Genomic DNA, 14834 nt, shown 5'->3' on the forward strand with positions numbered 1-14834 from the left:
ATGGGGACTTTATTTTATTTCACAATAGGAATGTACGAAGTTTGTTGGGGAAATAATCAAAAAGATTTCCGAAGGTCTCTTTGACCTTTTGCCTTAAGATGATTCAAATAGCGTTACGAAGTTACGACTTTGTTCTAAATGACCAAAAGACCAAGTATTTATAGCTGTACATATACCTACATATTGCTACTCCACTATATCAAACTTCAAAATTCTTTTTCCATCCACTAAAACGAAAACAAAAAACAAACTCGGTGCCAAATTCGAAGCACTTTAAAAAGCACTAAATTTGCCTAAAATGTAATTCTATACCACCAATAAACTCGGTGGACAGCTACCACCGCAGGGAAAAGTACAAAAACGTAATTATTTTTCCATTTACGTAACACGAAACGTTCATTTGGAAGATGAAATTAGAAAAAAAACATTGAGAGCTGAAAGTTCGTTGCTCCGAAGGTTCTGTAGCAACGTTTATTTTTGTTACTGATTGGGTAATTCCAAAATAGGAAACATGGACGGCTTCACGTGGGTATTTCATGGAAAGACGAGGAAGAAACGTTTCAGAGTAAAGACCTGAATGAGCTGAGGTAGATAATGAATTTGCTGAAACTGAAAGAAAACAAAAAAAAGATGAATTTAAAGATCAATGTGTTTTGGGCGTCTCATTAAATCAAATTCAAAAGTTTTCTAGCTTTGATGAATAGTGTGGATCACATTTAAATAAACGATCTTTCAATATATAATGAATTCAAAAGTATTTGCCACATCGTAAATCATTAAACTATTGTGTATTCGATTTCAAAAGAAATTGAAAATCATTTTCTAAGAAATCTTGAAGAATCGATGCAATGTATCATCACAAATTCAAAATCATTAAAAACTTGAAAGACCCCTAAAAGAAATAAGAATTGACTACAGTCGGACCAGTATTTAAATTCACATTAAGCGAGTTTGGAAAACAAAATTACTGAATGTTATTAAGATGCGGATACAAAACGGGGATCGTTGTGGTCAATGTATATTAGGCTCATTGCAGCTATTTAGTATCCTAACTAAATGAGCATCTACTGAAATAAAAATGACTGAAAAACTATAAGTATTGTTGAACAGTATAAAATGGCCTAACCAATAAATAGCTAGTTGGAATAAACTTGCAAGAATCCGATGCAGAAATAATGTCATCATCTCCGGAGCCTTTTCTCAACTATGTTGTGATACTACGCTTGAATAGAGGATTTTAAAAAGTATGATGTCTTGATCGACAGATTAACTAAGGCCTTTTATTTCTTTTTTTTGTACCTTTGTATTAAATAATTTGCCAGGAAAAGATCCTTTATTTTTCAAACATGTAACAAGGGAAGGAAATATTGATTTCATTAATTCAAATTAGACAAATAATTTGATTTACGCATGAAACCAATACAAAAATCTTAACACAAAAACAAAGATTTCCATAGTGACAAAAATTCCAATATTCTTTCGCTACAATTCCGAAATAACGTGCCATAATAAAACACGGATACATTATTACTTTTTACTTTCATTCGTAGAGGCCGATAAAATAAAAATAAATTGTGCCAATAAAATGTGTAACTGTTCGTTTTATTTCAACGTCGTGAGCGTACTTTGTGACCTCTGAATGTCACCTATTTTTAGAGCTACTTTGGTTTTTATGGATGGTTTGCCAACCTCTTTTGATAATGACCTTCTTTAAAATTTTACTTTCTTTTTCACTAGCCATGATGCTTTTACCATTAATAGGTATCTATGTACCTATTTATAATCTTGACCGTTTTTTGGTGCAAATGAAAGTAGTGTTAGAGATTGGCCCAGCGCAGACCGATGGAAGCGCGTCGGAGCGCATTTGAAGACATGCTCATACGAATTTATTCTTTTGTAGACCGTATGTCAAGGTAGTGGCCTGTACGTAAAAAAAAAAACATTTTACCCTAAAAAATTGGCAGCTGTCAGCAGCACAATATATTTTGTCCTGCGAAAAGTATTACAGTCAAACCACTTTAACGCTGCTCATTCAGATAAGCAGTTTCTAAGTTATGATCATACAACACAGACAAAATTTAACAGAATACCCAGATTACAAATTTTTCTTATTTTCGCCAGCCGTAGTTAGGCAATACGACCTGAAATAATCAATGATGAAAATCTGGAGCTCCCAGAAAGTTCTTTTGAATAAATAAATATGTAAATACATCCATTTAGTGCTGGAATTGAGCTGAATATCAAATTGAAAGTATTCGCTTATCTGCAGTACTAGTACTATGTATGTTGATAGAAGTTAGTTCTGTTTCTATGGTGATTCAGATTAATTGAATTGTTCCATTTTCGTGAGCATAATATCATAATTTGGGGTGTTGGTAAGTTATTTTAATTTACATACGTCTTCGTTTGTTACAGAATTTTTATCGTCCCACTGCTGGGCACAGGCCTCCTCTCACACAGAGAAGGATTGAGCATTAATCACCACGCTTGCTCAATGCGGGTTGGTGATTTTAGTTCGTTTGTACGAGTTATTCTGTTATAGAGCATGACATATTATCACTCTCGGAAGGGTGCAGCGTGAGGGAGTGTCAGGCTCTTACTGGCTAAAACCCACCATGTTCCTTCTAGAGCCCTCTATGTACCAGGGCTATGGTAACTTTTTTACAATCCCGCAGCCCCGGCAGGCTTTGCCAAACTCATTTATGAAAAGGTGGATAAATAAAAAATATAACTCACTGCATCAAAAACAGTCCAACTCTTATTCTATCCGACTTAACCCTTACAATGAAACGCTTATCGCCATCAGAACACCACGAAAATTATCTCCGTCTCCCCCAAAAAGTCGGAACCATTCATTTGGTCTTGACCGTCGTTTCTCAACCCTTTAACCGACAAAGGGGTCTGACAGACCCCATTAATCATTACGACACTGACACCTAATTAACAATTGAAATGTCTGAAGGTCTGTAAGACCGTCTCGGGTCAGTGGGTGGTTGTAATCTAGTGGAGGGTTAAGTCTGCGTTATAATGCTTGTTCTCTAATAAATTGTTGGTGTTTTATAGTTTGACGCTGAATTTTGGGGTGGGTTTTGAAATGGGATACTTAAAAAATATTTTTAGTAAAAAATGAAAAACTGTCTGCATCCATCGTAGGTAAATCTACTATTTTGAGTACATGGGTACTTTATCCTGGAAAATTAAAGTTGATATCCCGCTCAAAAATTCAGACTTTTGTATTTTTTTAAAGCACATTACCTAATTAGGTATGTCATTTTTATTAATCTCCCAAAAATAAAAGCAATTCCCAACTAGCTACGAATTGCCTATAAGTCTGCCTACCCCCCAAATTATATGGACCATGGTATTACATAAGGCATCTTGGCACCAGAAACAAATGACTCCCGCGCACAATCTCGCAGTGTTAATACTTATCGCGGATTCATCTTTCAAGGGTTCTTAATTAGAATCGGCCGTCGAGAATTCTCTAGGTTAATGGGAAGGTTAGACGAGCGACTTTCTTTGGTTATGCGATTAATTATATCAATGAGAACGTAATAAAATGTGCGACTGACAGGTTTTCACAAAGACGAACTAATGTGATTTTAAATTAATGAAACATTGTGTGCGGAAATTATTAAGTTGCATGACCTACAAGTAATTCTTTATACGACAGATTTTAGTCTTTTATGTTTGTAAGATAAGATGTTTCAAACACAATATTGAACTACATAAAGATTATTAAGTATTTAAGTAATTTGCTTATGTAAAATAAATGATTTGATTTGATTATGCCACCTCACCACTTCCAAATTCACACAACAATATAACCAAACAAATCGCAATGACTCCTCAAAATCTGCGAACAAAAGTCGCTCGTCTGCCCCGAACCACTTAAGAAACTGTTGCTTGGAGACAAAAGGAATTCGCTGTCTGATTTATCGTAAGCTTCGACTAATGGTGGATTTCCAGATATAAATTACAGGCGGGCCCTGAGGCCGACAATTAACAATGCTTCCTTAATGTATCGAAGAGATTTGGATACAATCACGGAGAAAGGAAATATTAGCGGAGATGCCATAATGCAGGTAAGTCAGGCGCCTTCATCTAGGTCAAATTCGTACGGTGGGCATGACCAAAACGTGAACTAAAGAGGCGTTCGGCTTCTTTGAGACACCTGTCAACTGTTACTGTTACAGCCTTTTTATGGTCCCACTGTTGGACACAGGCCTCCTCTCACACGGAGAAGGATTGAGCATTAATCACCACGCATGCTCAATGCGGGTTGGTGATTTTAGACTATAGTCCAGGTTTCCTCAAGATGTTTTCCTTCACCTTTTTATCAGCCATTGGTGTCCAAGATATACTTAGAAGGTACATACAAACTTAGAAAAGTTGCATTGGTATTATCTGTCAACGATTTTTGATATTACAAAAAGTAGTCAGGTCCAAACAAGGCGTATAAGGGCGAAAACAGTAACGTTCGAGATTTTCCGTTATGACACCTCCGCTAGTTATTTTCTTCTCCATGGATCCAACATAGAGGACTGGATTGTAGGATCGTGTTTGTAATTCGTTGTTCGGCCCAAATTGTGGGACTTTCATTAATTTTCTTAATTAAAATTGAAGTGGGAATGGGGCTGGTCTTTTGGACTGGTTTGAGTTTGGTGTGAAAAGGGCTGTCTCCAAGCTAAGTCAACAAGGTTGTTTTAAAATGTGCTTTATAAGGAAATAAACCATTTTTATATCTACTATTACCTACGCTAAAGAGTTAATTTGATAAGCCTACATAATAATAATTACGGCATGTGTTAGATACCAACTCATATGTTAGATATTAGCTTTTGCTCATATGCAACATTAGACATGGGTAACTGTTGATTGGTCGTTTTAATATTTGTCCAGTCATAGCCCAGTCAAAATAGAATCCCCCTTTTTTCAGAGAATAAAATAATGCAATAAAACTCACTTTTAAGGGCAATTTGAGCTTTTTCAAGGCTAATATAACTTTTCGATTGTGCTTTCAAGTCTGTCTCGTATATAAAACTTAAGAATTCCGAAGGTTACATAAAAGGCGATGTTTGAAATGGAATTTAATTTCTTACATTGTCTAGAGCAGGCTTCTGATAATTACTTAAAGGACTTTTAGCAAGAATTGTTAACTTTTGTCTAACGTTTATTTTTTAATAATAACTAGGTTAAAAGCTTGCGAACTTTTTCTTCTGTAATATTTTTTTGGGAGTTTTGACAAATTGAATACGACTGAGCTACCCTAACAGTGTTTTGTAAACTCAATTTATTAGTAAAGTGGCAATACGAGTATCAAATAGGTATTTTAAATAAACACTGTTATAACAGGTCATTAAACCCTTCTTTTCAGTTTTACCACTATCTCATCCGATGGTAAGCGATAACGTGGTCAAAAATTTAGCACGGTTGCCTAGAAGTAAGTTATTTTATCTTGACTTGATTACTGCCTACTGAATAGCTATCGGAATTTGATAAACTTACCTCCCCCGCAAGTAGCAGAACACAATGACCCGGGTGTCGCCAGCCAATGGTACCGGGGTCTTGAGCAGGATGAACCATCACCCCCGCAGACTCCACACTCATCCACGCGACGAGTTGACCCCACTCGCAGATCGCAGCCGACTCGCTGGAACAATAGTTTTAAGTAAGACATCTTATAGACTCAGCTACCTTAGGGACGAAGCCAGTCGGGGCTGCGGGATTGTTTGAAAGAGTCACCGTGGCCCTGGTACATGAGCGGCTTAAGAAGGAACATGGTGAGTTTTAGTCAGGAAGAGTCTGACACTCCCTCACGCTGCACCCACAACGGGAGCAGTCATTTGATGATTTCCCACAAAAGAAAAGAAATATTTCTATCATAGGAATATTGAAGTAACTTGCTAGATTAATGTTTAATGTCTTTGATTGTAGTCCCAGAAATTGCTCTAAAAGTCGACTTATAAATCAAGATTCTCCTTCAGTACACCAGTCCATGAATCGTAGATATAATATCGAATTCTTTGCTAATTACTATTAACGCGAATGAAACCTGTGGTTCGTTTTGATAACTTAGTATCAAAACCTAATCTAAAGACGGTAGACGCAAATATAAGAATTTCTTAACTCACAGTTCCCTTAACATTATCAACACATTAAATTGTATCATACTTATTAAAATAAGTAAATACCATTTCCACAAAAGTGTACACAACATAACGATCTTCGTTATGCACAGAGAAATTTCCACGTTCATAATAATGTACATTCAATACACTATAAAATTCAACCTTATTACAAGCCGTTAGATTTTATTTTCCTTTAACACAAATGGTATGAAGAACATAAATATCTTTGCAGTCTCATTGACTTTTATTGCGCTGTCAATAATGTTTAAAATTGCTTGTGTAAATAGGGGTAATGTAAAGCGATAGTGAATACCTTGGATTACATTTACGTATTTGGCATAATTAAATTAAGCGAACAATTTATGGAGCTGTAAGCATTTACCGCTAAGTATTCAAAGTTTTATACCTGTAGTTAAGGAGAAAGATGCATTGTTTGTGCTAATGAGAGTTTAAAAAGACTTAGTTGGGAGTGGAAACTTTGTGAAGAATGAAGATCTGTTAGAGACAAAATGAATATATGGATGGCTTAAAAATAGTGGCCTGCTAAATACGCTTGTAAAATATATTTAGGAATTTGTATCCAAAAAGTCAGGAATCGATTCCGCCTTCAGAAAACATGCTAACGCTTTTCTGTATGAGAGTCTATTATAACGTAAGTAGATGAATATATATTTCTTTTGGATGAAATATACCAATACCCAATTCTTTATTAGCATTCCATATGGTATACATGTGGTACATTTTATGCTGTAAAAACAATATTTTACAGACTAGACGTTAATATAAAAACACTTCACATTTTTATTTACCCTTCTTACATTTTTATGTTTTAAATGAAGAAGCATCAGAACAAACTTGAAAGGAAAGCATAATCTTTCAGTAATGTTGAAAATTAACTATTCAACAATGGTAAGAAAGTCAGCTACAAGCTACAGAACAGACTAATTACATAAAGAATAAAACTTTTATTATTCACACTGCAGCATATTCTAGCATCCACACCTACAAAGTTAGTATGAATTAGTTAAGTAACTTTGCAGACACAAATGCTATTAAACAAATAAAACGTATAAAAAAGAAAACTTCTTGTGTTACAAGTATACCACCAGATGGTTGAAGATCGTTCTCAATATTCTATCCATTTAGTATTGGCCTACAAGAGATAGAATTTTGATATTGGGGCTGCGGGTTTGTTCGAAAGAGTTACCGCGGCCCTGGTACATAAAAGGCCTACGACGGAACACGACGGTTTTTAGTCAGTAAGAGTCTCACTCCCTCAAAGCTGCTAACCCACAGCGGGAGGGGTAATTTGATGATTTTTGACGTCGTTAAAAAAAGCCCCATACAAGTAATGTAAAACTCTTATCTATAGTAAGAAAATAACGGATAGATAGAATATAGGGAGCGGCCCTAAGTCAATGACCTCGTGAAATTACGCGCATTTTATAAGATTGTACGAATATTTTTTACGACTTACCAATAACCATAAAATTAGTTAAATGTCTATCATTTAAATAAATGTCATCGTTTTGGAAAGTTTTGGTAACGAAATTTTCTATTTTATTTTTTAGTTTTGTGAGCTCAATTTGTGCAGAACGATTTTTCTGAACGCAATTTGGGTACTTACATTTTGGTATATTTTTCTTAGATTGATGAAATTCTTGATCGACCTCTTAAAACAACAAAGTATGAAATACTATTTGAAATCAAGCGTTACAGAATCGAATAACTAGTATTATAAATCCTAGACGAAATTGCAGTAGTAGCAGTTATTGTTACGATTCCACGGCAGAGGCCATCAGGCGGATTTGACAAAACTCTGACACCAAGACTTGCTAAGTGATATTACCTGAAGCTGACTTGACAAGAATAAGAAGATGAAACTGTAAATATTCTTAAATTATTAAACAATCTTCTTCATATAATCACCACTCAATCAGATGAAAAAAATCCTTTAACATATTTAAGAGGCAATGCACCCGAATACAGATATACATAAGTAACGTAAGCCAATTGGAACGCAGGTACAAATCTCTAACTCCCCCCATACATTTGGAATAAATCCCGAAAATCAGTTTGAACCACATTTTAGGCAATAAATTACATAGATATGTACCTTGTGCTCATCGTTTATTCAGATCCAGGATTTGGATCCCTTTCGCACAGTCTCGGCCATGGCGAACAAAATGACTAGCGGAGGTAGCGCGCCAAAATGTGGGTGAGTGGGAAGGAACGTTACTGTTTTCGCCCTTACACGCCTTCTTTGGACCAGAACATTTCTTGTAATACTAAAAAATACGCTGACAGATGTCTTAAATAATCCGAACGTCTCGTTATTTCACTAGGAACAGATCGTTTTGGTCATGCCCATCGTACAAAGATCTAGAAAAAGGTGGCTGTCCTATCTGTATTATGGTTTCTCCGCTCATCTGTCCTTACTCCGTGGTCTCGACGAATTTTCCGATTATCATAATAAAGTAGGGTAGTTTTTTCCCTTTCTGCCTTATGCAGTTGATACCAATGGGAGAGAGGGTGGGGCTGTTATTGAGCTTTAAAAATATAGGAGATTTGATACTTTTATTTGGACCTGGTCGGGATATATTGGATTGTGGGATGAAGTGTTTGCAGATGGACAGATTGGAGCCTCATGTATTATTAATCTGTGGAGTGCTTGTGAAGGCAAAATTGTAGAGGGTTATGAAATTATTTATCTTCAGAATTTTTATTGGCCCACTGTAGGACCTTTTAGACTTCTTCTCATACAAAGAAGCAATTAGTGTTAATCACCACGCTTACATTAGACAGATTTGCGATTTTTTATCGTGAGGTCCAAGTTTCTTTAAGATGTTTTTCTTTACCTACACTCAGGCAGTTATGTCCAAGCTATAAATAAAAGAAAATGCACATATCTTAGTTACTCGCCTATACTTTACGATACTTCAGAGTTTAACCTTATAGGTACTCGTAAATTTGCGAAAGATAATATCAATCAGGAAATGTTTTAAAACGCTCATACGTTACAAAAATTATTAAATATTAATTTATTAAATAATAAACAATATGAAACAAAGCGCAAATCATAAAACAAATGAACAACTTCTATACAGAACATTCACATAATCAAGAACACACACACACATGTAGGTACCTACATATAAAATCAGTCTGAAAGTTGACCTACCAAACTTCAAGAACACACATATAAAATTTCAAACTTCGCCTTCAACGAACAAGATCTTAGAACCATTGACCAATCAAGCTGAAGCGAAACTTGGCAAATAAGTATTCCTAACGTACCGCTGGGGATTATGTAAATTCCTCTCCTGAAGTTTCCACTTAAATAATATATGAAATTATGCAAAATACGTCGAGACTGAATCACAGTTGTATCACTTTTTGAGAGGTTTTCAAAATACTTTGGACGTACAGCATCGAATTTTGAGGCTTTACAAAATGGCTGCTCCGAAACTTGGGGTCCACTTTACGTAGTTTTGAATGTGAGTTTTTAAAAGGTTGGTAGGTCAAAAGTATTTTGTAAGTGATCATGTACTTTTATGTACTTTCCTTAAAACTTTGTCTTAAGACTTTGAATTCTTTTGACTACTTGAATGAAAAATTATTTGTCCATTCTTGCCAACAATCTATATTAATATTATTAAACTGCAGAGTTTGCTTGTTTGTTTGCTCGAACGGGCAAATCTCAGGAACGACTGCTCAGATTTGACAAATTCTTTCAGTGTCAGATAACAAACATGCGGACGAAACCTGTCATTTTATTCGGGTGCGCAAAGTGTACCTACGGGACACGGTTGGTCGAAGTTAGTTTCTAAATGCAGTCATATTCACTGATGAATACAGTATTTTAAAATAGCTTTTAGTCTTCTGATATTTTGATGTTTAATTAATGTACCTACTGTTGATATACAATTTTCTGGTTTCTAGGAATGTTTTCGGGCTACCTACTCCATGGACCGAAAATCGTTCTTCATGTTGATTTTATTCAGTTAACAAACATTTTCCTTTACTATCTACGATTATTTCGTGTATCAGGCTGTAGAATACTTTGAATTTAGATTTTATCAGACATGAAGTAGGTATTTGAGTATTTGTGATACTACTTTGATAATAATACAAAAAATAAAATAATATTTTTAAGACCCTGTTCTTGATAAAAAATCTGTTACAATTTGTAGGTATTGTTTCTTCAAATATTCACATTTAAACTATTCTGTTATAAAAAGCATGTTCTGAAAACATAATTTTGACCACCAGTCTACCACCAGTTCACACACAAAGCATAGGACCAGAATTAAGAACATCCTTCTTTTTAGTAAATCGGTAAAAAAAATATATTTCCCCCGATACACAATCATAACCACAGCACAGCATTTTTTTCTCTATCCATATTACAAAGCGATGTTCAAAGGATAAGGCTAGGCCGCACCAACCCTGATTGTTCGCTGGACTCGAGCCAAGAAACACGTTCTTTCAGTTGACTTAAGATCTGATGAACTAGACGGTAGATGGAGTTTTTGTTTGCGATGTGAAAAAAGGGGGAGGTTTAATTATTTTGAAGAAAAGTTATATTTTTACTTGACTGTGGTGTGGAAAGGGTGGTAATGCGCTTTTCTGGTAAGCCCTTTTTTGTATAGTAGTGATAAAATAACATATGAAATCGAAGAAGTATAAGCAATAAATAAGAGAAGATAGGTCTTATGTTTAAGTAAACCACTTAAGGATCCGAATAAACAAACTTAAATAAATTAAAACAAAGAAAAATTACAACAGCGCAATATCTTGCGTCGTCCACCTAACATAACCTGAACAATTGTCCCATAATCTCCGTCCACTTCGAGCGAACGTTTCAACATATTTATATTACCAAAAGATTCTAAACTCCCGTCCTTTCAGAGGGAACGAAAAACGAGAAAAAAAATACTACAGTGTATTGAAACCTCGTGACACAATGCTGGATGAGAACTGACATCATCAGGGAATGGGGACGCGAAATAATAAGGCTCCTATTGTGGGCCAAGGGGAAGGAGCCAGCGGGGTACACATTTTTCGGACAGCGAGTGTACCTGTTGATTTGAGGTGGTATTACATATAAAAAGGCTTAGACATGTAGATGTTGAGTGTACATGTAGTAAAATCCTTCATCTAAATAGTACATAGATTTATTTATTATTTGGTAGACCAACAGCAGTAACATTAAATAATTATAAAACAATTTATGTAACATGCAGCCAATTATTATAGGTTTCCACTTTTAAACTATTGTATACATGATACTTATATCTTGTACAGACATGAAAGTATTGAATTAGAGGTACACAATAATACACAACTACAAAAATGACAACTACAAAGATGGGCTAATAATATACCTATGTTTAAAAATAAAGATTTCATTTTCATCTTTACGCATCTTGGTGTCTAAGGTATTGAAAAGTCACATAGGGCCTTGCCTGATCTGCAATCACACTTGTGCTTGTATGTGTATAAATAGTTATATACTAAGTTTGCATACGCGGTTTCACTCGCGTCCTAAGGGAACTATTTCCCAAGCACGAATAAAAGTTGCTTTATGCTATTCTGAATACCTACTAGTTTTATAGCCAATAAATAGCCAAGTTTTATCGAAACCGGTCTAGCGCGGAAGATCAAACATCCATACATACAAACTTTTGCGTTTATAATAGTAGTAAGATAATAGAATTTAAAATGATGATGTTACCCGCTTTATCTTATAACTTAAATCAGATTGAGTAGCGCGAGGCCTCAGTACGCCTTTGTCTAGGCCCGTCGTTTGCTCCCGTTTTTAAAATTAAAACTTTGCGGCCCGGAATGTTAAGCTCGTGTACACAGCTAACATTTCGTTTTGCCAATCGCGGAATACTGGCTTTATGTTTTTTGGAGAATCGCAGTGAAATGGTGGGTTGTTTTATTGGTATGTATTTTTAAAGAGATGATAATAGTAAATTTAAAGGGTTTCATGATATAGAAATGAAGAAAGAAGGAAGGTTATACGGGTGTCCAGAAAATATGGGGTTTACTACAGATGTGGGGAGTTATATAGGTGTGTAATGTTATCCTAAACAACGAGGTTCTTCAAACCGTTGCATCTACCGTGTTTCTGGGTATAACAGTAGATACAAAACTTCAATGGGGTTCACATATTTCTAGCCTCGCGGGAAGGTTTAGTTCTGCCGCCTACGCCGTTAGGAAAGTCAGACAGTTCACGGACGTCGACACAGCTCGATTGGTGTATTTCAGTAATTTTCACAGCGTTATGTCCTACGGTATTCTGTTGTGGGGCAAAGCCGCTGATATAGAGAATATATTTATTCTACAAAAACGTGCTATACGTGCGATATACCAATTAGGTACCAGAACTTCCCTCAGAGAGCTGTTTAAAGAAATTGGTATTCTTACTGTGGCATCACAATTCATCTTTGCTAATATACTGTATATTAGACAGAACTTACATTTATATACCAAAAAAAGTGAAGTCCATAGCATTAATACAAGAAATAAGCATAAACTGTGTGTACCCTTTCACCGGCTTCATAAAGTGCATGGTTCATTTCTGGGTCTAGGTATTCGTTTCTATAATAAACTTCCTCTGTCTTTATTAGAACAGCCGTTTAATAAATTCAAAGAACAAATTAAGGCTATTCTTATTCAAAAGGCATATTATACAATTAACGATTATTTGAATGACAAAAATAGTTGGTCGCCATGTTGAACGCAAGACAGCTATATACTTGTCTTTTTTTTTTTTTTTGTGAATGACATCCTAATTTTACAATTTTATATTTTTATTATTGACATTACTTGGTTTTACATTATTGACAGGATACATTTACTGTATTTATTATATTTTATTTTAATCATCTATTTATATTATTTTTTTTCCTTTGGATTATAGTAAATAAGGACCACTACTTAGCGATAATTGATCCTGATATTGAGTTGTGTAGCAGTGAGTACGTCATGCTCCCTTAGACGGCACTGCTTGCGGTAGCGTCGGCGGTCGGGTTGCCTCCCTCCCTCAAAGATGTGCGAGGGGGCGATGGCTGATCCTCGCGTTATGCTCGTGAACGGGTGCTGCTTGTGGTGCCAGGTCGTCTTACTGACTATACTATAAGTAGTATTATATAATTTTGTAAACTCTTTTCTTATACTTCTTTTTTTCTTGCTGAGCGGTCCAATTTACTAGATTCATTACTTACCTATGTATGTTGTACATGACATAAGGTTGCAATAGAATATCACATGAAGGTGGGCACTCCCTCATAAACTATTATAAATATTGGAGGCTATACAATTATTTTTTTTCACATCATATTTATTCAATGCTTGAGTTAGACAAGTTACGTAGGGTGAGTGCTAGCTAGCATGTGGTGGATTTTATAAATCATTTTTAAATGTAATTTTATTTTATGACAATATTGCGTATTGCATACTGCAATATACTCAATGTACTTTGTTGAAAGGTTCTTTTAACCTACAGACAGACATGTGTTGCTGGGGAGTTTGTTGCGCCACTTCTTCTTCCCAGCAAAAACACATAGGAAGTGGTGAAGGGTGGGCGTTTTGGGGACTGTCTTATGTAATTTTTTTCTGACGTTCGAAAAGTGCTGTTTTGCAGCCAAGTTTGAATAAATAAGTTTTGATTTTTTTGATTTTTTTTTTTTTTTTGTGGTGAAATCTTGTATCAACACCTACCAAAACAACCCAACTGTAGGTACATGTTTCGCGAATTTGTGCAGGTTCAAAAATATATAGAAAAATCTCTACCTTGAGTTTTTTTGCATACCGCAATAAAACTTCTTTTCTAGTGATCTTTTTTACATTAATATATTCATGGATCCACCAACCTCTTCTCGTATTATAGCTACACAATTAACTTGGTTCTTATAGCTGTAACTCCTTGCAGATATTCAGCGCATCTCGGTTAAGAGATAGTTATCTCAGTGTTACCGCAGCATCCTCTGGCTGATAACATTATACTGCGAGAATCTAGTTTCACAGTGGTTTAGCTTTTTGCTAAGATTCCTCGTATCTTTGGTAGTATAAAAAACGGTAGAGATAAGAGGAGAATAATAGAAGAGATAGTTTTTTTATACTTACAAAAAATAAATGTATGAAAAATATAATTTATCCACTTGAGTATTTTTAGCAACTGATTAACCTACAAGCATCTAACAATTTTCATACTGAAAGATAAGAAGTTATTTTTAATACTAATCCCCACGCGTTTTATAATCTGTCTCAAAATAAAAGTTAAAAATCCTTTCTAAATACACACAAAACACTAGATACATCTACAGAGAGTTAAAACCTTCCAAAATTGTTTGAAAGACGGACCTGATTAAGCAAAAATATGTAGCAAGTTTGTTACAATCAGACCGAGATGAATTTGCATACAACCGACAGACAGACTAACTGGTGAATTTGATTATAATTACCATTTTGTCTGACAAAACATTGGAGTAAGTTTCCTTCACTCTGGGCGTTAGAATAATCGTTGGGAATGTCTTGGAGTAACCTACACCTGTTTTGGTATGCAAGCGTGATTGGATAATTTATGTTCGTTTAGCTTGTTGGGATAATAATGAAGGATTTATTTATTCTCTTTTATGCCTAGTTGTAGTCATAAAGGTGAAGGAAATCATCTTGAGGAAACCTGGACTTAAA

At 35.2% G+C, this 14834-nt stretch overlaps 1 protein-coding gene across 1 annotated transcript in view; it reads right to left on the reverse strand.

The window, feature by feature from the left end:
- The window catches only part of LOC110382099 (protein madd-4), a 374672-nt gene that overhangs the window by 30147 nt on the left and 329691 nt on the right, over positions 1-14834 (reverse strand). The window contains exon 9 of the mRNA XM_064041070.1: positions 5509-5653. Within this exon, the coding sequence (XP_063897140.1) occupies positions 5509-5653 (145 nt within the window). The remainder of the gene's footprint in view (positions 1-5508; positions 5654-14834) is intronic.

The sequence above is a fragment of the Helicoverpa armigera genome, chromosome 24 (assembly GCF_030705265.1).
Source record: "Helicoverpa armigera isolate CAAS_96S chromosome 24, ASM3070526v1, whole genome shotgun sequence".
Taxonomy (NCBI): Eukaryota; Metazoa; Arthropoda; class Insecta; order Lepidoptera; family Noctuidae; genus Helicoverpa; species Helicoverpa armigera.